This window comes from Chelonia mydas, chromosome 8 (assembly GCF_015237465.2).
Source record: "Chelonia mydas isolate rCheMyd1 chromosome 8, rCheMyd1.pri.v2, whole genome shotgun sequence".
NCBI lineage: Eukaryota > Metazoa > Chordata > Testudines > Cheloniidae > Chelonia > Chelonia mydas.
In genome coordinates, this window is record NC_057854.1 from 9477355 (window position 1) to 9501628 (window position 24274).

The 24274-nt window shown below is 46.3% G+C and overlaps 1 protein-coding gene across 1 annotated transcript; it reads right to left on the reverse strand.

The window, feature by feature from the left end:
- Positions 1-1083: 1083 nt before the first annotated feature.
- PKD2L2 (polycystin 2 like 2, transient receptor potential cation channel) lies at positions 1084-23134 on the reverse strand. Its single transcript, XM_037907042.2, has 15 exons — positions 22578-23134; positions 21377-21478; positions 20283-20416; positions 17727-17983; positions 16591-16812; positions 15716-15944; positions 13905-14075; positions 11103-11284; positions 10228-10348; positions 9003-9104; positions 7712-7803; positions 5875-5956; positions 4797-4921; positions 2760-2881; positions 1084-1347 (listed from the first exon to the last, which is right to left on the reverse strand). The coding sequence occupies exons 1-14, from the start codon at positions 22660-22662 to the stop codon at positions 2764-2766; spliced, it is 2022 nt and encodes a 673-aa protein (XP_037762970.1). The 5' UTR covers positions 22663-23134; the 3' UTR covers positions 1084-1347; positions 2760-2763.
- Between the last annotated feature and the right edge of the window lie 1140 nt (positions 23135-24274).

Below are 24274 nucleotides of genomic sequence, written 5' to 3' on the forward strand. Positions count from 1 at the left end.
AGGATTTCCTGCATTCAGGAGACAAATACATGGGAACCCTTAGGAAACAGGAGGATGTGTACACTGGAGTTAAAAGCACACAGCTGTCCAGTGCCAGCTGACTCGAGCTGGTTAGTTGTGGTGCAGAGATTCAGGCTCGGGCTGGAGCCCAGGCTGTAGGACCCTGTGAGGTGGGAGGATATTACCTCCCCTACCTTGTCTCTCTAATATTCTGGGATGGTCAGGGCCCTAACAACACTGCACGCAGCCTTCGAGACTAGCTGTTGTGCAGGCTGTGCCAGGGATGGAGAAGGTTACACCTGTGCCTGGTTGATTTTCTGCATGCAGGACTGGAAGCAAGTAAGGGAGTGGCAATCCTGCTTCCTATGGGTCCTGCCTATCCTCACCCCTCCCTTGCTGGGAACTAGCCTCTGTTCTTCCTGGCTGGCCCCATTGTTGATGGGCTCCCTTTTCCATTAACCACCATGGCAGCAAAGGAGAAATGTGAACCGACATTCACTTAAGTTTCCTTGTTGGTTTCTTTCCTAGGCTCCCATCTGAAATGTGGGTCTTGGAGCTCATTTAAAAACTCGGTTAATCTGAACAAAGATGGATGGTCCATTCCCTTTAGTCCCTATTTCACCAGCTGTGGCTGTGCCTGAAACCTTCGTTAAATGCCAGGCTGAACGGAAGCAGCAGCCTTGTTGTAAAGAGGATTTCCACACTAGATAAAATTGAGAAATGTTTCTAAAATGTGCTTTGCCTCTAACTGCCTCACTTCCCTGAACCACTGAGCATGTCTAAGCGACAGGGATTGTAATATTGGGGTGAGTGAGGCCTTAGGAGCCCCAGGAAAGGATCCGGGCCCCATTGCGCTAGGTGCCGCACAGACCAACGACAATGGAGATTGTCTATAAACTCTCTTGGTGCAGCGACTGTGTGTCAGAGAGGACATGATAGCTGAACAATCTGTAAGGTGTACCTTGCCTTGATTATCCAGTGCCATCGCCCTTGGAATCGAATCCTTTCCACCCTGTATAGCGTTTTAGCCTTTCTCTGAATTATAAACTGCGGCGGTCAGAACATGTTAAATTTAGATACTAGATAACAATAGAAAGCTTTACTGCCAGCCAGAATCCTGTGTGCCGAATAAGCCAGTCATTTAGCAGGCATACAGATAAAAATCAGGTGATTTTATTTATTTATTTATTTTTCATGACATTTGGGAACTTGGCACTGTAGTTGAATGGCCTTCCATCTTCCCTAGCGTCTGTGTCCTTTCAGAGCTAGCTGGGAAGAGCCAGTTGCCAGCATGCTTGGAAAGCTTTGGAATCTATGATTTGTTTTGTGCAATTTGTCTCTCTGCAGCTGTAACCAGGAACAAACAAACATCACAATTACCAGCTAGTTTTAAGTGAACCACCTCTGGCTTCTTTTTAAAAGCTTGCACGTGAGCCATCCAATGGGGGAATGCATTGGTGGTGTCCGTCTACCCTGATGGGTACCATTGATGGCAAAGAGCTGAATGAGCTGTTGCGGGTGGGGGGAGACAAGGCAGGCAGGGAAGCATCTTCTGAGCCCTGGCGTTGGTCCCTCCAGATTAGGTTTGGGCTAGAGTGGAGTGGGGAAGCTTGTGCTGCTTCTACCTGTGTGGTGTGTGTTTAATGGACGGACAGAGACCTCTGGTCCCCAGGACTATCAATCCAGCACGTCCCATGAGCATCAAATACATGGGGGGGGACCCACAAAAAAAAAAAAAATCCCTAATCCACCTTCCAAGACAGGCTGCTCTGTTTAAAATCGATGCTGGCTGCTTTGATTTGGCAAGCAAAGAGGAAAGCTCCCCCTACTGGCTCAACTGAAGAAGGACTGGATGTTTTATAGGTGAATCAGATTTTGTTGGACAAGGTGAGACAAAGCTAATTTGTGAGAGGTGGGAGCCAAAGGAAGGCCTGTTAAGAAACAAGTGTTTCCATCCTTTTCAGTGGGCAGGATCTGCCGTAACACAGAAAAGTCTGTAATGCTTTTATCTAGTTCTTATCAGCGGTAAATGTCAAAGTGCTTTACAAAGGAGGTCAGTATCATTATCTCTATTTCAAAGATGGGGGAAACTGAGGCACAGAACTGCAGCAACTTGCCCAAGTTTACCCAGCAGGCTTATGGAAGAGCCAGGAATAGAATCTAGGTTCCCTGAGTCCCGGACCAGTGCTCTATGAGTGGTGGAGCTCTACCGGGGAAGTCTCTGCAGCCACGGCCCCATGAAGGCTGTCTCCAGCCCCCATATAAGGGGGGAGGTGGTAGAATGCAGACCAGAGTGGGACTGTAGGATCTGCAACTACATGGATCCTTTGACTCAAAATGTCTTTTAGGGGATATGAAAAGGCAGCCACCCTGATCCAGCCTGTTGGCTAGAACAGCCATAGCTGGGTTCTCCTACAGCTCCATGCCCTGCCTACAGCTTGGGGATCAGAGATTCCTGCACAGAGCCTGACTAACTCTGGCTTTTGGTGTGTTTGTGTGGGAGTGGGACTGGGGGTTAGGGGAGCGTGAATTTCACTCAGTCCTGGTGAATACATTGGTTCACAATTCCAGGGAAGTAGGGGGGTTAATACTGAATTTCTCTGTTTCAGCTTAAGAAAAATGTTAAGAGAAATGGTCCCTGTTCCTCCTGTCTAGAAACGCAGGAGCTTAAGAGAGAGAGACTCCTGTGGATGACTCAGAAATTCAGTCAGCAAAGAAATAAGCCCATCTGGGGTTACAAATAGGCCCATCCCTAATACCTCACTATCTCGGTTTCTTGTCTGGAGAGCCTTTCAGGTCAGGCATGCTTTTCAGAACTCTGCTCAGCTTCGTGTTAACCTCGTTTAGTCGCTTCTCCAGTTCCGTCGCATATCTGAAAAGTCTAGCACAGAATAAAAATGCACCGATAAATTGTACCCAGGGGGCACTGTCTGGTCTTCAGAACTCTGTTTGTAAAAGTCATCCTCGTTATTTGTATTGTGGTAATCCCAGCCATGGGCCAGGAGCGTTCAAGGCCAGACGGGACTTCCTGTATATCACAGGCCATGCAGCCACCTCCACACCAAGCCCGCCATAGACAATAATTAGACCACAGTCTTACAGCGCTGCAGTGGCAGGGAACTGATTAAGTGAAAGATACTCAGATGATCCTAGTAAGTGACCTGTCCCAGGTGCTGTATAAATGCAGACTGGAAAGACATTCCCTGCCCCAAAGAGCTTACAATCTCAGCTTACCTCTCCAGGCAGCGACTGTGACACTTCCAAGCGAATGGGGGGAGGGAGGATGCCACCACGACCCCTTTCTTTACCTCTGCATATTGGTCCCTGTGGCCGCTTCCCACAACACTTGATGGGGCCTGGCAGGACAGCAAGCTTCTGTGCCGCTTCCCTGCTGAGCCTGGTGTGTTGGGGCCAACGAGGGGAGGGTGTTGCCCAGTCTCTGCGCTGAGGTATACCTCACCCCCTATGCCCCGTATTCTCGGTACAGTAGATATAAAACATCTATTTACTCCCAATAATTTAGTGTTCCCCAAATTGTTCCTCTCTCTCTCACTTGCTGTTTTCCACAACTAAACGTAAAACATGGGCAATGAGGAATGGTGAGCCAGATCCCCACCCACTGATACCAGTGGGATTCTTTTTGTTAACGTCAGCTGGCCTTGGACCTGGTCCATGGTGAGGGGAATTCTTCAGCCATCGCACTACTGTCCTTATTTATTGGAGCATGATTTTCAGATTCCAGCATAGGGTGTGTGTGTTTTAACTGATTTACTGGTACAACCCAGCCTCTGGATGCAGTCCTAGCAGTATAAAGGTGTCTTATATCGGGTATAGCTGATTTCGATTCCTGAGCCTGAATAAGCCATGCCCAGTATAAGCACCTTTAAACGCACCAGCATAACTGCTTACAGTTTCCTGCTTTAACAATGCCGGTATGCTTAAAGAAGCAAAACCTTCTCGTGTAGCTAAGCCGTGTGGGTGTAATCGACGGTGAGTGAGACTACTGCCCTGCCCTTTGCTGGATGGAATGTCAAACTTAGGGCTGTAGAGAGACCAGGTGGGTGAGTTAATGACTTTTTTTTGCACCAACTTCTGTTGGTGGAAGAGACTTGAGGAAACTGACTGGAGTAACTACTTCAGAATAAGCTATTCTGGAATCATTCCTTCCCCGGGAGCTATACTGGAATAGTTATAGCGTTTTTAAATTTACCCCTTACCTTCTCCTAGATTAACTTTCCCGTGTAGACAAACCCCTGTGCAAAGCTGGGTGTCTAGCCGCTGGCACAGCCACGTACTATTGCTCATGGAATAGTACTGGAACTTCGGTGATTAGAAACCTCTGCTTGTGTAAGTGAAGGTGGTGGGTTCTATCCCCATCCTGGTCATGTTGGTTACAATACACGTCAGTTGATCCTCACAGATTTTAAGAAGGGCAGGATTTAGAAGTTGCTCATCTTCCCACTTGCCCCTTCTGCTCTCTCTCTCTCAGGAGGCCTGTGTGCATTTGCACAATCTCTCTTTCTAACGGGTGCTGACCTGATTGCTTGTCCCTCAGGTGACTTGGTACAAAACCCCAGTTAAAAAGTGGCACAGGTGACCATTGAGAATAGGCTGCTGCACCTCAGCTGAATGAATATTAAAAAGGAAAGTGTAGTGAGGTGGGAGATGAGCCAAGCTGATTTCTCCCCGCAGCCTGCCAGTCTCCTCTGCAAGGGGCCAGCACTTCTACCTCCTCCTCCCACTTAGAACAGACACAGTAGCCCGTGCTACTCTGTCCAACTATGACAAAGACATACTGCTGAAATTCCTGAGGAGAGACTTGGTCCTGAGGAGCCACGGCCAATTCCTTATTCTCAGCAGAGCGATACTTCTGGTTAAGCTTCTCCTTCCACTGCTGTAGCTGTGGTGACTTTAGATAACCCTGCTCAACAGAGGAAAGGGTATGTTTTCCAGAAGAAAAGCCCCATTGTATAAAGAGCTAGCTGTCTCCCACGCACACACTGTAGGTAACACATGCTCACAAAATGTACTTTAGGAAGCATGCAGCTGTAGGGGGAAAATTGCTCTCTGGCTTTTTGGCGGTCTCGTCTCTTCATTTTAAAGGGAATTCTGCATCAGATCCTTCCAAAACTGCGGGAGGGGAGGGTATAAATATAAATATTCATTCAGAGTTAGGAGAGGCCCCAAAATGGCTTTACCTGGAGAGGGAATGTTACAAAATGAGTAGAGAAAATAAAAGAATTTTCAGGGGCAAGGCAGTTTCCACTATGCAGCTGTCAAAGCTCCATTTTTATGGACTCTTAAATAGTTCAAGGGGAGGCAACAAGGTTGCAATGAAGCAGTGACCCTCTATTGCCTCAGTAGGGACTTTACAAGCCCCCTGGGAATTCTTCGCTTCCTTCTGTAGCACAAAATAAAACCTGTGGAAGTACTTGCTCTCTCTGATGCTTGGAAGCAGATGGGGGCTCTGATCCAGTCAGGCCCCTTATATAGCATTTTGCTTTCTATTTCTTGTATTGCTTCAACATTTGGTTAAATGATCCACTCATTAGCTGAGAACCTGTTCCCACAGCCTACGGTCTCTGCAAAGGCACTTAATTCAAGCTGGCAGCAGCTCTGCTCTTCTGATGCCTGGCCTCCCCTGAACAGAGTGGCACTGTGGATGACCTTTCACTGAGGGCTAGAGAATACAACTAGAAAACTCATTTCACCGCGTTCAAGTTTGAATGCTACTTCCATTATGTAAAATGTTAGCGTGTTACATCAACATAAAACTGAAACCCTCCTCATGTTCTCCACTTAGTGACCATTGCGAGTAAAATCTAAAATAACGTCAATGCCTTTTGGTAAGAAAAAAAGAGAAACAAAGTCTACCTTCTCGTCCACACTAGATCTTCTGGAAAGCTTCAGAGCATTGTCTGTTTTGGAGGCAGAATGCCCCTTGCTATCCATCATACTAAAAAAGGAAAATCATGTCAGAGTACGTCTTTGAGGCTCAGAAGGGTATGGGGGGAAATCTCTCTAGCAATAAAAAGGATGGGTCTGTGAGATGGATTGATGGCTTGGACTATTTGTCTTGTGAGAGTAATGAACAAGACACACTGATGGACCTTTGTAAGTCCTCATAACAGTGAACGGGCCATTGAATGGAGGAAATTTGGCAGTCATAGTACCAATAGGAGGACTTTACTGACAGAGAAGATGCAAGAGCTAAAACCACCTAGCTTAGGGGTTCTCAAACTTCATTGCACTGTGACCCCCCGCCCTTCTGACAACAAAAATTAGTACACAATCCCAGGAGGAAGGACTGACACCCGAGCCCTCTCAAGCCCCACTGCCCCAGGCTGCGGGGCCAAAGTCCAAGGGTTTCAGCCCCAGGTTGCGGGGCCTGTAACCTTAGCCCTGTTGCTCAGGGCTGAAGCCCTCAGGCTTCCTGCAAGACTTGGGGATCAAGGCATGGGTGGGTGGGGAGTGTTCAGTACTTGGTTGGCTATGGGTCCACATAAATAATATGGCTCCAATCCATCTAGTGTGCTAAGAAGGCCTTTTAATGAGAAACTCCCAAGAAAGGGACAATATTTAACCGCTCCCCAAGGAGATGGATATTAGCTGTCCATTCTCAGGCCAGAAATGAGCTTTCATTCAGGAGAGAGAGTAGATGCTCCTTTCACCATTTTTATTGTGCAAGAAAAAAGAAAATGCCCCAGAACCAGTCTGGGACCTCTTACCTTCACTCCTGGCAATGAGGATGTTAGAGCATTAAGATCCTTCAGGATGAAAATCAGTAGTTTATTTTGTAATGACTGAAGGACCATGCAGAGTCCCGTTCATACCAAGGGCCCGCATATCATCACAGACGCAACATGAATGCATGTCTGAGATGCATTCCCCTTTGTGCGTGCAAAGAAACCATTCTAAAGCTGGCCCTGCGTGTCCTAGCAGCCAAAGACTACAGTGGGCTCTTCTGAAAGGTGTGGGCGGCACAGTGAGTTAGCAATAGTTGCTGCAGTAAGTATTTATGCAGAGGTTGCTATTAAAAAGGGAACATTCTTCTCCCCATATCACGGTGCAAATAAGTCACAATATTTTTCTGTTCTTCACAGATGAAAATATTTACTACTTAAATGGCAACCACTGCCATTTAACCAAAGCTTTTAATAGTCTCATTTATTAACTCATTCAATCTAATGTTTAATCTACGTTTCCCCACTGGTAAAATGGTATCATTTTTCTGAAGTTCTTTGAGAGAACTGAATGAAAAGCACTATAACAGAGCTAGGCATTTTTTTTTTTATTTTAAATAAGACTATTAAGGCTGATTTAGGGATAAGGGCTGAGATCATATGAAAATATACTCCAGTAAGCAATCTTATCTTGTCCATCCCCCTTAGCACAGGCAGGATCTTCCCATCTCTGACTTCTATGATCACCAAATTACAGTGCGAAACACCTTTAGAGCTTCATTCTGCCCTCCTGCTGCTATCATTGCGAGTCGTACCCAGGAAACGAAGAGTGAAAATGAGCACATGGTGCCCCTGAAATCAATGGGAATTAGACTCCTAAATACCTTTGAGGATCTGGGTCACAGAGTTCACCCACTCTACCTCCTGCACCATTCTCCAGATATTAGAGTGTATTTGAAAATTAAGTAGATGGATTAAAAGTAATTTACTGAAAGTTAAAGAAAAAAATGCCAGGGCTGGATTCCTACGTTTTCATGCTTTGCAAGCTTCCACCTGCTGGATACAAATCCTCCATCTTTGATTTCTTCAGCCGGAGTTTCACAAGGGCTTTATTGTAACTCTGAGCACAATTTAAAGAAAGGGGAAAATGCACCAAGTGAGTTAAAGTCTAATCGGGTCTTCTACAGAGAGAAATGCTTCCCCACAAGCCATGACACAAAAAGCTTGTAATGCTTGAATTCAGCGTGAGGCATCGGCAATTTAGAAATGAATCCTATGAGTGTTGCATTCAGCTCTGAAAATTTACCCTTTTATAGTCAAAGGCCTCGTGGGATCCACTAAGACAATATACAAGTGAATCCAGTTAGCCTCTTGTTTCTTCTGCTATGTTCAATTTAATCTTAAGAAGTTTTCTCTTTTTTTCCCTCTAATTATGAACCTAGACCACTTTGATTTATAAAGCCATCTTGGTGGGGCCTGAACAACCTAGTATAAAATGTTCTTACATGTTGTGGGCCAATTCCTCAGCAAAGCTGAGCACCCAGCTCCCTTTTGGAATCCGGCTCTAGGGAAATTAGTGATTCAAGCCAACAAAACCCCAGAGGAAAATGGAATGGTTGCAAGAGCCTAGTAATTAATTCTGCACATATATGCAGATACCTCAAGCAAACACGGCTGGAAGCCCTGGTCCTGCAGTGAGCTCCATGAAAATGGATCCCTGAAGAATAGGGGCCTTCATGCACATCCAATTGACCAAATTCTCAGTCGCAGACCCCAAACCTTATCCCAATGGATAGTGATTTTTCTGATAAAGGAGTGATCTCAGGATGGCTGTATTCCATTCCTGGGGTCGTCTGTTCGACTGGATCATCCCTATACAACTGTTTAATGTTCAGCATATTCTCCTTGACATGCATCCTTTTTGGGAGGGGAAGAAGAGGTCTTAATTTCAGGCCTAAAGGTGACCTGAAAAGTTTAAGCTGAAAGCAGTTTATGCCCCTTTTTTGCTCCTCTATGCTGTATAAAAATAGCCTGAAAGCTGGAGGGTGGGGGTTAAAGATTTTAATTTCTGCTTGTTTGGTCTTCCCAAGTTTTCCAGGAGGGCCCTCATTAGAGGTCTCAGAGATATACCCTGTAAGCTTTCATCTATTTGTTAAAACTGCAGAAACAAATTCAAAGTATACTTAAATAGTTACAGACTAACTGATTTCAGAACAGGCATTTAACCAGTTCTGTGGATATTTTTTTTTTTCTTGGAAAAAATATTTCTATTGCGAGTGTGACCCTTTAAACGAGAGCATTTTAGAGGTATGTACTTACCTGTCTAATGAGGTCACTGATCTCAAATTCTTTACTTGGTATCACTGCAAAGTCAGCTTTCACTTCTGAATATGTGTCATTAATAATAGCCAAGAACATGTTCTGCATAGAAAGGAAGCATTTGGAGATTTTCTCTTGTAAATTCTATTTCTGCTTCTCTGAGTCTACTCAGATCTATTCAGGTTCTTATCTAGCACCCTTCTTTCCCTATTCTGACTCCGCTTCTCTTTTTCCCTGACGTGCTCAGGAGCGTTTCTGTGCTGAGCATGGCAGGGACATACACTAAAGTCAGCCTCAGATGCTGCTGCAGCAGAGTTCTAGAAAACTAGGGGTAGCAACTATGCCCATTTGGGCACCGGTGTCCTTGTATTAAGGATTACTGGTTAGAAAAAAGGGCCAAATTCTGCTGACGTTTACACTGGTGTAAGTAACAGACACAATCAAAGGTGCATCTAGAGGATCAAGGAAAGGAGAATCATACCAAGGGTGTGACACCCTAGATGGAACTACAGACTGCCTCTTCCTACCTCTATCCCTGTATTCAGTGCTGTGATGTTCTTTGATGGAGGACAGCTCTAGCTCAGCAAGGGTCTGTCTTCACTGAGCCCTGGGCTAACCTAGCCCATGGTGTGAGCAGCTGTGCTGCAAAGCTACACCAGAGTTACTGTGTCCTCACTGGTGCTGCACTCCTCTGTGTGTTGATAGACTTTTGATGGCATGTTCTACCGTTCTTTGTGCTGCAGTAAACTGAGCCACTCTGATTCTTTCCCCGTGAATTGTGGGAGATCTTGTCTTTCCTTCTGGGAACACGGGCAATTGTGCGAAGGCACTGGAAGACTATCAGCACTCAAGTGTTTTAATCTGTGTCCACTCACTGCAAAGTGGGTGGATTAGCAGCCCGAATGAAAGCCGGGATCCAGAGTTTTAACCCATGTCTCCAGTTGGGCTAGCTAGCCTGGGTTGAAACCACCATTAAACTCAGGTGAGATGGGAGGAGGGTTAAAGGCAACATGACGGTAAGAACCTGGGCTAACTCTGAAGCAAACATAGAGGCTTGCATAGACACAGCAGGCCCTAGCAGTCACTGTCACATGACAACCCTCCATAAGAGTGACATGGCCAAGTCTGGTGTGCTCTCCTTTCACATAGTGAAGTTTGTGGGTTGAGTGTGACTTGTGTTTAATGTAAATGTATTATTATTATTCATAACTAAAACACCACTTACCAGCAATACAAAGAACACAAAGAACACGAATGTGATGAAGTAAATGGGGCCGAGAATTCGGTTGGCTTGCTCTATGCTTGCAAAGTTAAAATCACCCAGCACTATGCGAAACTGCGTAAAACTTGGAGAAAAAATAACAGAAATATTGTGACTGTGTGACCTTCTTTTAAAGTCTTAAAGGGGTTATTTTGTAAGGTAGGAAGTTTATGATTACTGATTTAAAGAACTTCTGGAAGATAAATGTTTAGAAAGGGACAAGCCAAACACTGGCTAGCTCTGTGCGTATGCCCATGCAATAAAAATTATGGCCGATACAGGCAGTGCAGGATGGAAACTCATTGCCAAGATTCTGGCACCTGTAAAATCAGAGTGATTACTCAGCAGGTTCTCTCTGATTTTTACCCACAGGGCAGAATGGAGCATGGCTTAGAGGTCAGGGAATGTGTTCTGCGAGATTCTGAGTACGTTTGGGGCTGCAGATCAGGCAACAGTCCTATCCACATGCCCATGCACAAATTATTCTTGCTGTCAGGAATGAGGGCTGTTTTCAGCCAAGACTCTGCATATACCATTGATTTGGAAGCATATTGGGTACTGGAGGCAGTAAACCCGATCCCAGGTGCCAACTGGAATCTGATCTGGTCTGCTGCAGCAGCAGCAAGATGGTTGAGAATGCCTTTCTAGAGAAAATCCAGAAGGGGTTGTGGATGGGCTGCCGGGCTCTGAGCTTTGCAGCGCTCGTATTACCTGAAGAGAGTACAATTACTGCAGTAGCATAAGTGGCAGGGGGCCTGTATTAAGTTCTGCTGAGGGGAGGCTGTTTGCATGCCCAGTAAATGGGGTATCTGCACTGCAAAGGTTTGAAAGCTGCATACATGCAGTTCTGAAAAGTGGAAAACTCATCAACTTGTGACCCGAAGACCAGGTAGCCTAACTGTGCATATGCAAAGAATATGATGAAAAACATGATGGCAAATCCAATGATGTCTTTGGCACAGCGGGATAAAGTGGAGGACAGCTGAGTCATCGTCTTGTTAAAGCTTATGTACTTAAATATCTGGAAGAGAACAGATCAAGTTATTACTGGGAGGTGACCAAAACATATTGTACATTCTTTAATACGATACTGGAGTGTTGCCTGTTTACAGTTACTTACGGGCTAAGTCTGGTGTCCAATCAATATTGATAGCATGAATCTTCAGTTAGAGCTGAAGTGTTTGTGGGGAAAGGATTGCTCTGTGGGCTGGTGGCCAAATACATTTGCTCAGTAAAGCTCACTGAGGGGGACTGCGCTCCTACTGGATGCTGAGGCTTGTAATCAAGTCTGTGGCACATGGTGACTCCTGGCAAGACAGCCTGGCTTGCAGCAGCTAACAGCCATGATTCTAGGCCTCCAGAATAGGGTCGATCCATGTATGAGTGTGTGTGTGCGGGTGCTGATAAGGAGGTTTCTCCCCCAAATGTTTGAGAGTCTAAGATGACAAGTCATGTATTCAAAAGCAGATTTGTATTCTTGTGTGATGGTCAGCAGCCAGGCAGACTGAATGGCACCAAGAGCCACAAACTTCCCCTCTTTACATTAATGGCACATGAATTAGAGAGTCTGCTGTAGCTTATTTAAATGCTTGGGGCCTGACTTTAAAGAAAGCAGTTTCTATTCTCCCGATGCTTCCCCTTATGCTTGCACTCTTCTGATTCGTAGCCACCTATTTACTACAGTGCTGGGCACTTTACAAATGTCTGAGCCAGAGATACAGATCAGTGAAAAGTACAGGAGTAATTTTTGAATGTACAAATGGAAGCCAAACTCAGGGCCTTCACAGAATCTGGCCCAGACACTTTTAGAATAATAGAATCCTAGAAATGCAGGGCTGGAAAGGACTTCAGGGGGTCATCTAGTCCATTCTCCCCTTTCCTCCCTCTTTCCCCCCTCCCGCCACCTCGCACCGAGGCAGGACCAAGTAAACCTAGACGATCCCTGCCAGGTATCTGTCCAACCTGTTCTTCTTAAAACCTTCCAGTGATGGGTATTCCCATGCTATGTCCCTGCCATGCTCCCTTGGGAACTGTCATAAATCTCAAGGGAAGGGTAACCACCTTCCTGTATACAGTGCTATAAAATCCCTCCCAGCCAGAGGCAAAGGTTAAGAAGCTAAGATAACTTCACTGGCACCTGACCCAAAATGACCAATGAGGGGACAAGCTACTTTCAAATCTGGAGGTGGGGAAACAAAGGGTTCTGTCTGTCTGGGTGATGCTTTTACTGGGAACAGATCAGAAATGCAAGCCTTCCAACTCCTGTTAAGTTAGTAAGTAATCTAGCTAGAAAATGCGTTAGATTTTCTTTTGTTAATGGCTGGTAAAATAAGCTGTGCTGGAGGGAATGTATATTCCTGTTTTTGTGTCTTTTTGTAATTTAAGGTTTTACCTAGAGGGATTCTCTGTGTTTTGAATCTGATTACCCTGTAAGGTATTTAGCATCCTGATTTTACAGAGGTGATTCTTTTACCTTTTCTTTAATTAAAATTCTTCTTTTAAGAACCTGATTGATTTTTCATTGTTAAGATCCAAGGGTTTGGGTCTGTGTTCACCTGTACCAATTGGTGAGGATTATTATCAAGCCTTCCCCAGGAAAGGGGGTGTAGAGCTTGGGGGGATATTTTGGGGGAAGACATCTCCAAGTGGGCTCTTTCCCTGTTCTTTGTTTAAAATGCTTGGTGGTGGCAGCATACTGTTCAAGGACAAGGCAAAGTTTGTACCTTGGGGAAGTTTTTTAACCTAAGCTGGTAAGAATAAGCTTAGGGGGTCTTTCATGCAGGTCCCCACATCTGTACCCTAGAATTCAGAGTGAGGAAGGAACCTTGACAGGAACCTATTTCGGAGCTTAACTATCCTTATAGTTCAAAAGTTTTTCCTAATATCTAACCTCAATCTCCCCTGCGGCAGATTAAGCTGATTAATTCTTGTCCTACCTTCAGTGGAGGTGGAGAACAATTGATCACCATCCTCTTTGTAACAGCCCTTAATCTGAAGAGTGTTAACAGGTCCCCCCTCAGTCTTTTTTTCCTCAAGATAAACATGCCCAATTTTTTAAACCTTTCCTCATAGGTCAGGTTTTCTAAACCTTTTTATCATTTTTCTTGCTTTCCTCTGGACTTTCTCCAGTTTGTCCATATCTTTCTTTTAAAGCACTGTGCCTAGTAGTAGACCTTATGTGCACTACAAAATGAACTTTATTTTTAAATAGCTTTTAAATACAGTTTCAGCTATCACGGCTGTGCCATCAGTATAGGCCAGGTCAGAGCTTGTTAAAACTAGGTCTAGGGAATAAATGAGTTTTAAAACACTGTTTGCGCACAATTATTCCCCACTTAGTCTAGCAGGCCAATGATTCTGTACAGGAGACAGGGCTTTTAGCCATGGGATCCAAAATGTGAAACTTGTCTTTAGAAGGACGACGGTTGTGTAAGGATTGGGCATGTGACTGGCTCTTGGGGATGGTTCCTTAAACAGCCAGATACCCTGTTTTTCTTCTGGAATCTTATAAACAGAATTGTCACTTTTAGCTCTACCTTTGCAGTTCAGCCTTGAAGATGTAAGAGCAAAGATTTACAATACACTTAGCAGTACTGTACTATGATTCTGGTGTACAACGTAGGAAAATGGAGAACTGGTACCTTTATCCATGCAAAGAAGACATTGATAGCAATCATGTTGTTGTAACGGGTTTGCCAGTATGCAAGGAAATAAAAGTCTGGATACACATAGGCATTAGAGAGCAGGCTTTCCATCAGCAAGGACACCTCTACAGTACGATACATATTGAAGGCAATGGCAAAGATAGACAGCTGAATAAAAGCAGAGGCTAGTCAGACTATGGTCCAGATATCCCCTCTCATCTTCAATGCTCTAATCGTGCCCAGCTGCATGATCATTAGCCTAAAACTCTCTATAGCTTGGCAAGACTAATCAGGAACACTGAGTGGAAACATGAGTACAGGAATGTGTTGGAAGTGTGATGTCAAGCTGGCATGTTCAGGGAAGGAGTCCACTGAAGGGGGGAAGTGTCACCTCTGTGCCATCTCCTCCTAACCACTGCCCTTCTTGACCTTGTAAAACCCCTCCCTGGATGTCCCAACAGGACCAGGCTCTGGACAGTCAGACAGGCATGATTCCGAGCACTGTCCCCCACCAACCGTATAAGGCATGAGTAAGTAGGCAGTACTAAATTACTTCCCCCTTGAATTATCTGCTAGGGACCATCTTCTGATAGGGGATCTGGAGCGAGGGAGCCATATGAGACAGATTCCTATCAGAACCAGGCTCCTATGCGGGCTGGGGTTGGACCAGGAAGCAGTGTGGAGGATTGAGGGAGATCAGAATTCCCTACCAGTCAGGTGGGGGTGTGACACCCCATAACCACCTCTTCAACAAAACTCTTTAAGGGAAACTCTGTCAATGGAGACTTGTGTTTCCTGTTGTATGGGTGGGGAAAACCCACACCGTGGGCCAGTACGGCCCTGAGCACAGATTCAGGATTTAGCCCCACAACAAACTAACATTCTGGTTGTATGTTAAGGATGTCCAAATTTTCCTGCCTGAGGGCTGCATTGGCAGCTTGCCAGGGGCTTTATTCAAAGTCCACTGAACTTAATGGAAAAACTCCCACTGACGTCTGGATCAGGCTTCAGAAGCCCACGGACCACATCTAGTTTAGTTTGGTCATAAATTAATTATGAAACTGTATTGTCAGATTTATTTTTAATTATTTACATCAGTGATACTCAGATCTCAGTGGTTCAGGAGCCAAATTAGCAATCAACATTACCCAGAAGAGTCACAGTAGTGTGAATTCATTGTTTCGTTTACTATTTTTATTATAATATAATGAATGAATATATATAAAATATAAATTCTCACAGCAAAATGACTGACCAAGTATTGTTGTTTTATCAACTACAATTGGTTAATAATATAGTAAAAGCATCCTGATTGGTTAATAATTAAATCACAGTGTTTTAATATCATGTGCTGAAAAGAGCCACTTGCGGCTCGCGAGCCTCAGACTGAGCATCACTGATTTACATTGTGGTAGCGTCAAGAGGCCCCAGGTGCTGTACAAACAATTGGGGACACTCCCTGTCCTGAAGAGCTTGCAGTTGAAATAGACAAGACAACACAGCTTGAGAGGGAAGAGAGGCACAAGGAAGGGAAGTGACTTGCCCGGAGTTACATGGCACATCCATGGCAGAGCTGGGTAGAGAACCCAGCTCTCCTGAACCCTCGTTCAAGTGCCCTACCCATTGGATAACATGGCCTTGTCACTATATTAAACTGGATAGACCCATTGTAACCAAGAACTGAATCGGGGCTGTTTTCTCTCTTGGCCATCTCTGTCACATCTCACAATGGCCATTTGTTCCAAACTCGTAGCTTCCGATGGAGATCTCAAACCTGCAGGTAGAAGCCAGGACTGGGTAGTACTCACCGACACCAGCAGCATGTCCAGCCAGTTCCAGGCACTTTTAAAATATTCTGTTTTCAGTTTTTTAACTTTTAAAATTTCTTGGATGATGAAAGCAAAGATGAAGAGGCAAAAGATGACTTCACAAGAGGCAAGGAAATAATCGTAGTAAGTGACGTATCTGAGAAGCTTTACTGAGTAAAACTGCGAAGAAGGAAGAGCACCACCAGTGGCTGGGAATTCCACTACCAACCTGTGAAGTGATTTAGACAGGATTGTATTTGTTGCTGGTTTCAGTGATCAGACAGCATCACTTTAAGTCTTTGTCCTTAAAATTAAAACATGATCCAATGAGGGAAAATGCTTGTGTAAAAATAGCAAGCTTAACAACTCCCATTTCCATTAACTCTTCCTCAAAAGATAATTCTCAGTCATCCAGAAAGGGAGTATAATGGAATAGGCTGAAGACAAAACAAGAAAAGCATGTGGCACGCAATCCAAATAGGTGCTGTCAGTTAAAATATTCCATCTGTTTGCACTGATCTTAATTAAATGGTGTCTGAGCAGATCAGACACTCTGCCAACTCCTAAGTTCAGGATTCTGTGTTTTTTCCTTCAGTAGCTGATGACAAGACTAATACCCAGTGTTCTGATGGTGCAAAAGGTTACTCAGTCAAGTCCTGCCCCATGGGAATAATCGGCTATGCAGCTAGGCATCACCCTCTGCAGGACTGGGTACAAGCGTTTGCTCTTGTTTTAAGAATTAGCTGTCGTCCCAACTGCTGGGTGAGAAACACAGAACAGGGTGTGCTGGAGGTAAACCGCCTTTTATTTCACTCTTAAAGAAGTATAATGCCTTAGTAAATGGGATTTCATATGGAGTAAATGTAAGCACTGACCTGACTACACAGAAGAGGTTTATGTTAGCATTATACACTGAGAAGTCAATAAATACGACTCTTGTTCCTCTAGTGAGCCAGCCATTACGTCTGAGAAACGCAAGCTTCCTTATGCTCTCACTCTTTGATTTAGGTAAGGTGAACATAAATCCTCCGCCGCTGTAAAGGCCAATAGCTCCCCAGTGCCAGGGGGCTAATGAGGAGGCAGAGGAATACGTCCATCTGTTGGAGACAAGGAAATAAAGGAGCTCAGCTCATGGGAAATTGGATTGGAAGAAGTTTCTAATGTATCCAATTATTTTCCAGTTCCTATGCTTCACTCAACCACTACTGTATTTTGGACTGTAATCCAGGCTCCTAAATGATCCTTTCCTCACTAGGAAAAATGGAATAGAGACTTGGCCTTGGAAGATTTACATATATCTAATTTGGGTTGTCAACACATTCTTCAAAGACAGATGCACTTAGAGCTTGAATTTCTCCCATGATAAAGCAGATGAAATAATAGCTTACACCTTCTATATCCAAATGGAACATCTCATGTTCACACACAGATTATTGCTATTATAGTAATCCAGTTTACATTCTCTTTAAATGGATTTAAATGGTCCAAAATAAAATGTGTAGTAATGGCTGAAGAATTCTTCTGGAGGTCTGAAAAGCCGGCTTTACCTCTGTCTGCATGGCATTAGTATCAGACCAGAAGTGGCCTCCCATAATTTGATGCTTTTCCAATCAAATTAATGGAGTTGCATACATCTTATGCAAGTGCTGAATTTGGTCCATAGTCCCTAATCTTTTTTTTTTTAACTGTGCATCTATGGTGCCAAATCAGTGGGGCTGCACCAACGTAAATCAGTGAAGAATTTGTCCCATTTTGTGTGTGTGTGTAATTGTATCAATTTAGAAATAACAAGGTTAGATCACTGAGATAATCTGTGCAGTAAAGCAACGACAACAGAAATTGCACTGAGCATTTTTTAGGTTTTATGGATAGAATTCTGAAAAACATCTAAGGGAATTAAGTGTCCAACTCTCATTGAAAGTCATGGGATTTTAAAAACCCTACATGTCTTCTAAACCTATATCCAAAGTAAATAGTAAGAAAATCCAAAGTGGAAGACTACAGTACTTACACAGACCCATTCTTTAGACCAAAATCAGATTTATCTTCAGCTACATAGCGGTATTCATGATAACACTCTTTCAGAAATGTTCGGAAATAGGGATAGATGGCGCACGTGTTGTTGCGGACTTTTAGCTGACGAATCTGGGCTACTCCTAAAAGTAAGTTCTCATAGTAAACATGACTGCTGTTTCTGTGGCTAGTCAATGTGTTGTTGTTGTACCATGTGTCCCAGTACAGACCATCAAGCAGGGGTCCTTCTGCAAACTACAGAACACAATGAGATTAGATAATTAAGAGAAGCTGGAAAGGCCACTTTCAGTGTAAGTTTTTTAAGATACCAATCTTCCTTATAGAGCTCTCAGATAAAAGGCTAGAAATTACAAGTTAAGGCAGAAAACCTAGTTGTTCTCCAAAAGCTAAGAACAGTGGAGTGTGATAGGTTGTAAGAACATAACAGCCATACTGGGTCAGACCAAGGGCCCATCTAGCCCAGTATCCTGTGTTCCAACAGTGGCCAATGCCCCAGAGGGAATGAACAGAACAGGTAATCAAGTGATCCATCCCCTGTCGCCCATTCCCAGCTTCTGGCAATCATGTTGTTCATGGCCTTCGAAGAGAAAGCAAAGTGCAGATACTGGCATGATTGGGCACACTGTCTTGCTGGGAATATCACAGTATAGGCAGGGAACTGTGCTGCCTGGAAAAAAAAAAAAAAAAACTCAGTCAGGAGGGAGAAAGATGCAGGTTTCCGCCCAAGAGAGATGATGGCTGGGAGCCTAGAGTGGGTGCCCTTGCTGGACCATGGAGAGAATATGGGTGTAGTTGCCCTGAACTGTGACATTTACATGTAGTGCTGTAATGACCATTTGGTTATTTGGGATCAAATCTGACTTTCCAAAGACCAGTTTTGATATGTACTTAAGAGTTTGCTCCTGGCCTATATTAATCAATTGAGCTTTGATCAAATGGATCAGACTTTGTTTTTGAAAGCAGGAAAGAATTCCCCCCCCCTTTCTAAGTGCTACTTAGCTGCTGATAAAGAATGTTACAGCTTAGGTGAGTGCTAATTAGAACCAATAAAATATGATTGATGCAGCTTGGCACCAGAATGCATATGACAATTTGCTCTGTCTTTTGAAAGACGGAGACTTTGCATTAATACATGTGTTGGGGGAGCTCAGAATTGTACGGATCCAACTAGTGATCAAAGGGGGGGCATGGGTCCCCCATACTGATGTTATCAGATTCCACTGCTTTTAAATCTTAACTAGGAAAAAAAATAGTCCTAGAATTACAATCTTTGTGTCTTCTAATGTTGCCTGGACGCTATAGCAAACTGAGCTGAGTCCCCCATCTAGTGGTAAAAATCTGTGTGAGCATCTTGCACCCAGCTTTATATGAAAGCTTAGACTGAAAGGTTATGTCTACACTGCAATAAAACACCCATGGCTCGCTCGTGTCAGCTGACTCGGGCTTGCAGGGCTCAGGCAGTGGGTTATGTAATTGCAGTGTAGACGTTGGGGCACAGAGCCTGGACTCCAGCCCCAGCCCGAACATCTACACTGCAATTTTGCAGCCCAAGCCCTGTGAGCCTAAGTCAGCTGATATGGGCCAGCCACAGGTGTGCTACTGCAGTGTAGACGTATCCATAGCCATAGCATATGTCTACACTGAAGAAAAATCCATAGCAGTTGAGCCTGGGTCAACTGACGTGGACTTGTGCTATGGGGCTAAAAGTAGCCGTGTAGAAGTTCCCACTCAGACCGGAGAGCTTTGGCTCTCAGACTCTGCCTCCTCACCAGGTTTCAGAGTCTGCGCTCCAGCCTGAGAGGGAACATCTACACTGCTAATTTTAGCCCCATGGTGAAAGCCCAAGACAGTTGACTCGAGTTCTAAGACTCGCTGCTTCAGGAATTTATTTATTTTTTATTACCCTAAGTGGAATCCCAGTGGCAAACCAGATAATCAAGGGGAATGTTCCTCTTGGCTGAGCTGGTAGGACCTGTCCTGTGCTAACCCACCCTAGGAAAGTCACTTCTTTGCAATTATCAGAGGGGTAGCCGTGTTAGTCTGGATCTGTAAAAGCAGCAAAGAGTCCTGTGGCACCTTACAGACTAACAGACGTATTGGAGCATAAGCTTTCGTGGGTGAATACCCACTTCGTCGGGTGCCACAGGACTCTTTGCCACTTTCTTTGCAATTGAAAATCGAGACAACTGTAAAATCAAAGTAATCCCTTTTCTATTTTCCTCTGATTATCCCAGTCCTAAAACCGAGAGTAGTAAAGAACAATTATGAACATCCCCTCCTATAGTTAGTTAGGTTAGTCTATCAGAAATGCTTATATTTGTACTCAGAACTTTTACAAACTTAGAGTTGTTCAACCCTTCTCCAGCTGGTGAGACACTCCATTGGTTTCTGTACCACGAGGCCTCTTCTGGTCTGGATAAGCCTTGTATACAAAATGTTCCACTGTTGCTAACACCTTGGAAACTGCACAATAACACTAAAAGCTTGCCCTCCTAGTCAGCTCCCAACAAAAAAATTAAAATTAGAACCTTACCTTCCAGAAATCAACCATGCTGCCTATGGTCTTGAAGGAACTTCTATCTGTCTCAGACCCAGAGGTTTCCAGAAAGAGATTTGACATAACTTTGTTCAGGTAATACATGTCTGTGTTCACCATACCAAATGTCACTAGCAAGAAAGAAAGAAAGGGCTTGATTGTAAAATGAGGCCTGAGGATGAAGACAACTGCCAGCAGCACAGTGATAGCCCGAGAGTGCTGCTTACATCAAACTGGAAAAGTAGTAGCCTGGAAACAACCTACAAATGGAGGTACTTTTGGTCTGTTTAAAGCAAATGAAAATTATACACTTTCATTTAATATACTTTAAGCAGATAAGCCACCTGGGGTACCTGTTTACCTTGTCACAGTAACTATACTGGGGCCCTGCATGCATTACAAGGTGCCAAAGCTCATTGTTTAGAATGTATTTAAGTCAAAGGAAATAAGTTTGTTAAGCACCAGAGGGGTGTATAATATTTTCCAATTTCATAGTGCCTTTCATCTCAATTCATTTTACTGTTATAGTCCAGATTCTGGTGGTACTTCAGTTAAGCGTTACTTCAGTTTTACAATGGGGTACCATCTTCATTAACTGTTGTTCTGGAAGAAAAGTTTTGTCGGGGCACTTGCAAATGAAACCACACCACTGGCTGAAAGTCAAAGGGGTAGGAGATTGAGGGCATGTCTACACTACCATGCTACATCGGCGCAGCTGGGCCACTGTAGTGCGTCTGGTGAAGACGTACTTTGCCAACAGGAGAACGCTATCTCATAGACATAATTACTTCACCTCGGTGATAGGCGGAAGCTATGTCAGTGGGAAAGCGTCTCCTGCCAACACAGTGCAGTGTGGACGGCGCTTTAAGTCGACCTAACCTGCCTCGCTCAGGGGGATGTCGTTTTCACACCCTTGAGCAATGTAAGTTACATCAACTTAAGCGATAGTGTAGACCAGCCTTGAGTGATGGTAACTCTCAGCCTTCCTAGCCCAATGTTATACATTGAAAGAGGTGTAGCTCTTGCTTTGTAAGCCAAAAAATATTTGAAAACCATGCATTACAATTCATTTAGCTCATTGTTGGACTTACATATACATAGATCTGTAAGGAAAATGATGTAGATTAGCAGTTCCTGAAGGGTAGTTTTCATTTCTAGCTCTCTGCTATAGGTCAGACGAGGTTTCACAATACCTAACCATGTGAAATAAAAATGCAGGGAAGTAGAGGAGGGGCATACATATTCAAAGAAAAAATAAAATTAAAACCAGATTCCAACTATGCAGAGAAAATCCTCAGGCCTTTTAGCATTTGTAAAGTGAAACCCCTTTTAACCCTGAGGTTTCCTAAATATGTTTTGAAATTCTTATATGCAGTGAAAGAAGGGGCTTTCAATTCAGAGGAATGTGCATGCTTGGGGAGTTTCCCTCCCTTTGAGTGCAGGGACTGTTCAAAGAATGGGATGGCAGGTGAAGCACTTGCAGGAATGGGAAGGGGGTGGACACTGCTTTGGCTGCATCCCATCCCCTCTTCTTTGTTTTTAAGTCATCCCTGTCCCTCTAAACTTAGTCAGGGACCTAGCTGGAGAATGCCTACCATGTTGTTGTTGCTGTACAAACACAATAATCAATAACAGGTGGACTAGGCTGGACTGTGCAAGGCCTGGAATGGCCAGGAGCACGGGGGAGAGGGAGCCATGGGTGAGGCTGGGTCTGAAGGGTGCTGGATGAGCTGAGCAGGGGATGGGTAGGTTGCTCTTTCTAGACTGAGCCGGGCAGGGTTGGGCTGAGCTGGGCTCGCAATGATGGGAGGTGCAGGGACAGACCCCACAGGTTGTGAAGGGACATGGTAGCCATCAAGGATGGGCTGGTTTAGATGGGTGAACAGGAGCTGGGCTGGGCTAGTTTGGGGTGCCTGGGGCCAGGGCTGGGCTAGCTTGGGGTGTATGGAGGGGGGCTGGGAGGGATTGGGCTAGTTTGGGGGCCAGGGCTGGGCTAGCTCAATGCCAGGGTGGGAGGGGAGCTGGGCTACCTTGAGGTGTATGGAGGAGGACTGGGGGGGATTGGGCTACCTTGGGGTGCATGGGGGGTTGGGCTAGCGTGGGGTGGACGGGGGGTGGGCTGGGTTGGTGGGGGGGTTGGGCTGTTCGGGGGGGGCTGGATTGGTGGGGGGTTGGGCTAGCTTAGGGTGCACGGGGGGGCCTGGGCTGTTCGGGGGGACCTGAGCTCCGCGGGATGCTGGGCCCGGTGGCTCCTTGCCCTGGGCCCCGCCGCCCCCTCCCCCACGCACCCACCGCCCACTCTGCGGGTCCCCGAGGGCCGCCGCTCGGCTCGGGGCTCCGCCGCCTCCAGGCCGACCGGCCCGCTGGGGTGCTCCATGGCGGGGACTCGGCTCCGAACCGCCACCCCGCGGCTCGCGCGGCGACCGGGCCGAACTGTGCGGGCTCGGCCGCGCCTGACCCGGGCCCGGCCCCGGCCCCGAACCCGCGGCCCCTCGGGCTGGCCCGCAGCGAGGCGCGCCGCCGGGCGGGGAAGCCAAGCCGCGAAGCTCCGCCCTCGGCGGTGGCATCCCCCATCCCCGGCGGTTTTGAAGACCCGCTTGGGCAAACGCCGGCCAGGGCTGGGCCCGCTTGGCTTGGTCCCGCCTCAGCGCAGGAGGCCGGCCTTGACCTCTGGAGAACCCCTCCAGCCAGGGCTGGCCAGCGACCACACCCAGGCAGCAGCCATGGTCGGGGGGGGACCCAGCCGTGCACAGAGGGGGCTGAATGGTGTCAGGAGGCGACTTGAGCCCGCGTCCGCTCGCACGGGGCCGGGGCGGCTTCCCGCACGGAGCCCCCTTTCTCCTCTTAGGCATGGGAAGAAGTTGCTCCCTGCCTGCCGTAGGTCTGCCCTGGCTGCTGTTTGGGGTCATGAGCTGTGCTCCGCCGTCACTGGGGCTGGATCCTGCTGGCTTGGAAGCCGGCTCGTTGTGAGCCTGTGCTGCCGCATCTGGCAGGCAAGGCACAGGCTCTCTTTTGTCCTCCCGGCCGCCAAGGTAAATAGGCTGAAGGCTCTGTACTTTCTCGGCTGTGGATCCTTCAGATAAGCCAGAAATGAGGCTCTTTGTGGACTTGCAAGAAGTGCCAAAGGTCCTTAAAAGACTGGAGTTCTCCACAGCACCCTCAGTCACCATTTCCCTTGTTGGGCAGCGAGTTACTTCTCTTCCTCTCACGCCAGAGGCGGCTTAATTTCAGCGGTTGTGGCAGGGGTCGGTGGGCCGAGCCTTCCTTTTTTCGCTTTAATTTAAGGTTTCGTGTGCCAGTCATACGTGTTAACGTTTTTTAGAAGGTCTCTCTCTATAAGCCTATATATTATATACCTAAACTATTGTCGTATGTAAACAAGGTTTTCAAAATGTTTAAGAAGCTTCATTTAAAATTAAATTTAAAATGCTGATCTTATGCCTCAGACCCGCTCAGCGTGTTGCCAGCCTGGGGTTCCGTTCACCTAGGCCAGCAGCGGGCTGAGCGGGGCCTGCGGCCGGGACCCCGGCTGGCAAGGGGCCGGCAGCCAGAACCCCAGACCGGCAGCGGGCTGAGCGGGGCCTGCGGCCGGGACCCCGGCTGGCAAGGGGCCGGCAGCCAGAACCCCAGACCGGCAGCGGGCTGAGCGGGGCCTGCGGCCGGGACCCCGGCTGGCAAGGGGCCGGCAGCCAGAACCCCAGACCGGCAGCGGGCTGAGCGGGGCCTGTGGCCGGGACCCCGGCTGGCAAGGGGCTGGCAGCCAGAACCCCAGACTGGCAGCGGGCTGAGTGGGGCCTGCGGCCGGGACCCCTGAGCGGCTCAGCCCACTGTCACTCAGCCCGCTGCCGGTCTGAGGTTCCGTCCGCTGGCTCCTGCCAGCCGGGGTCCCAGCCGCAGGCCCCAGTCAGACTGCTGCCGGTCTGGGATCCCGGCCCTGCCCACACAGAGTGGGTACCTATCTTCTCCCTGGTTCTGCCCCCTCCTCTTCC

Bases quoted from the DNA above. Each gene is read 5' to 3' on its own strand.
- PKD2L2 (XM_037907042.2), bottom strand. From the start codon at position 22,662: ATGGAGCACCCCAGCGGGCCGGTCGGCCTGGAGGCGGCGGAGCCCCGA. The intron at 17,984-20,282 runs GTAAGGTTCTAA...TGTGTTCTGTAG, and splicing joins GCATGGTTGATTTCTGGAAG to TTTGCAGAAGGACCCCTGCT. The intron at 2,882-4,796 runs GTATGTCTTTGT...ATTCTGTGCTAG, and splicing joins TCTCCTCAGGAATTTCAGCA to ACTTTTCAGATATGCGACGG.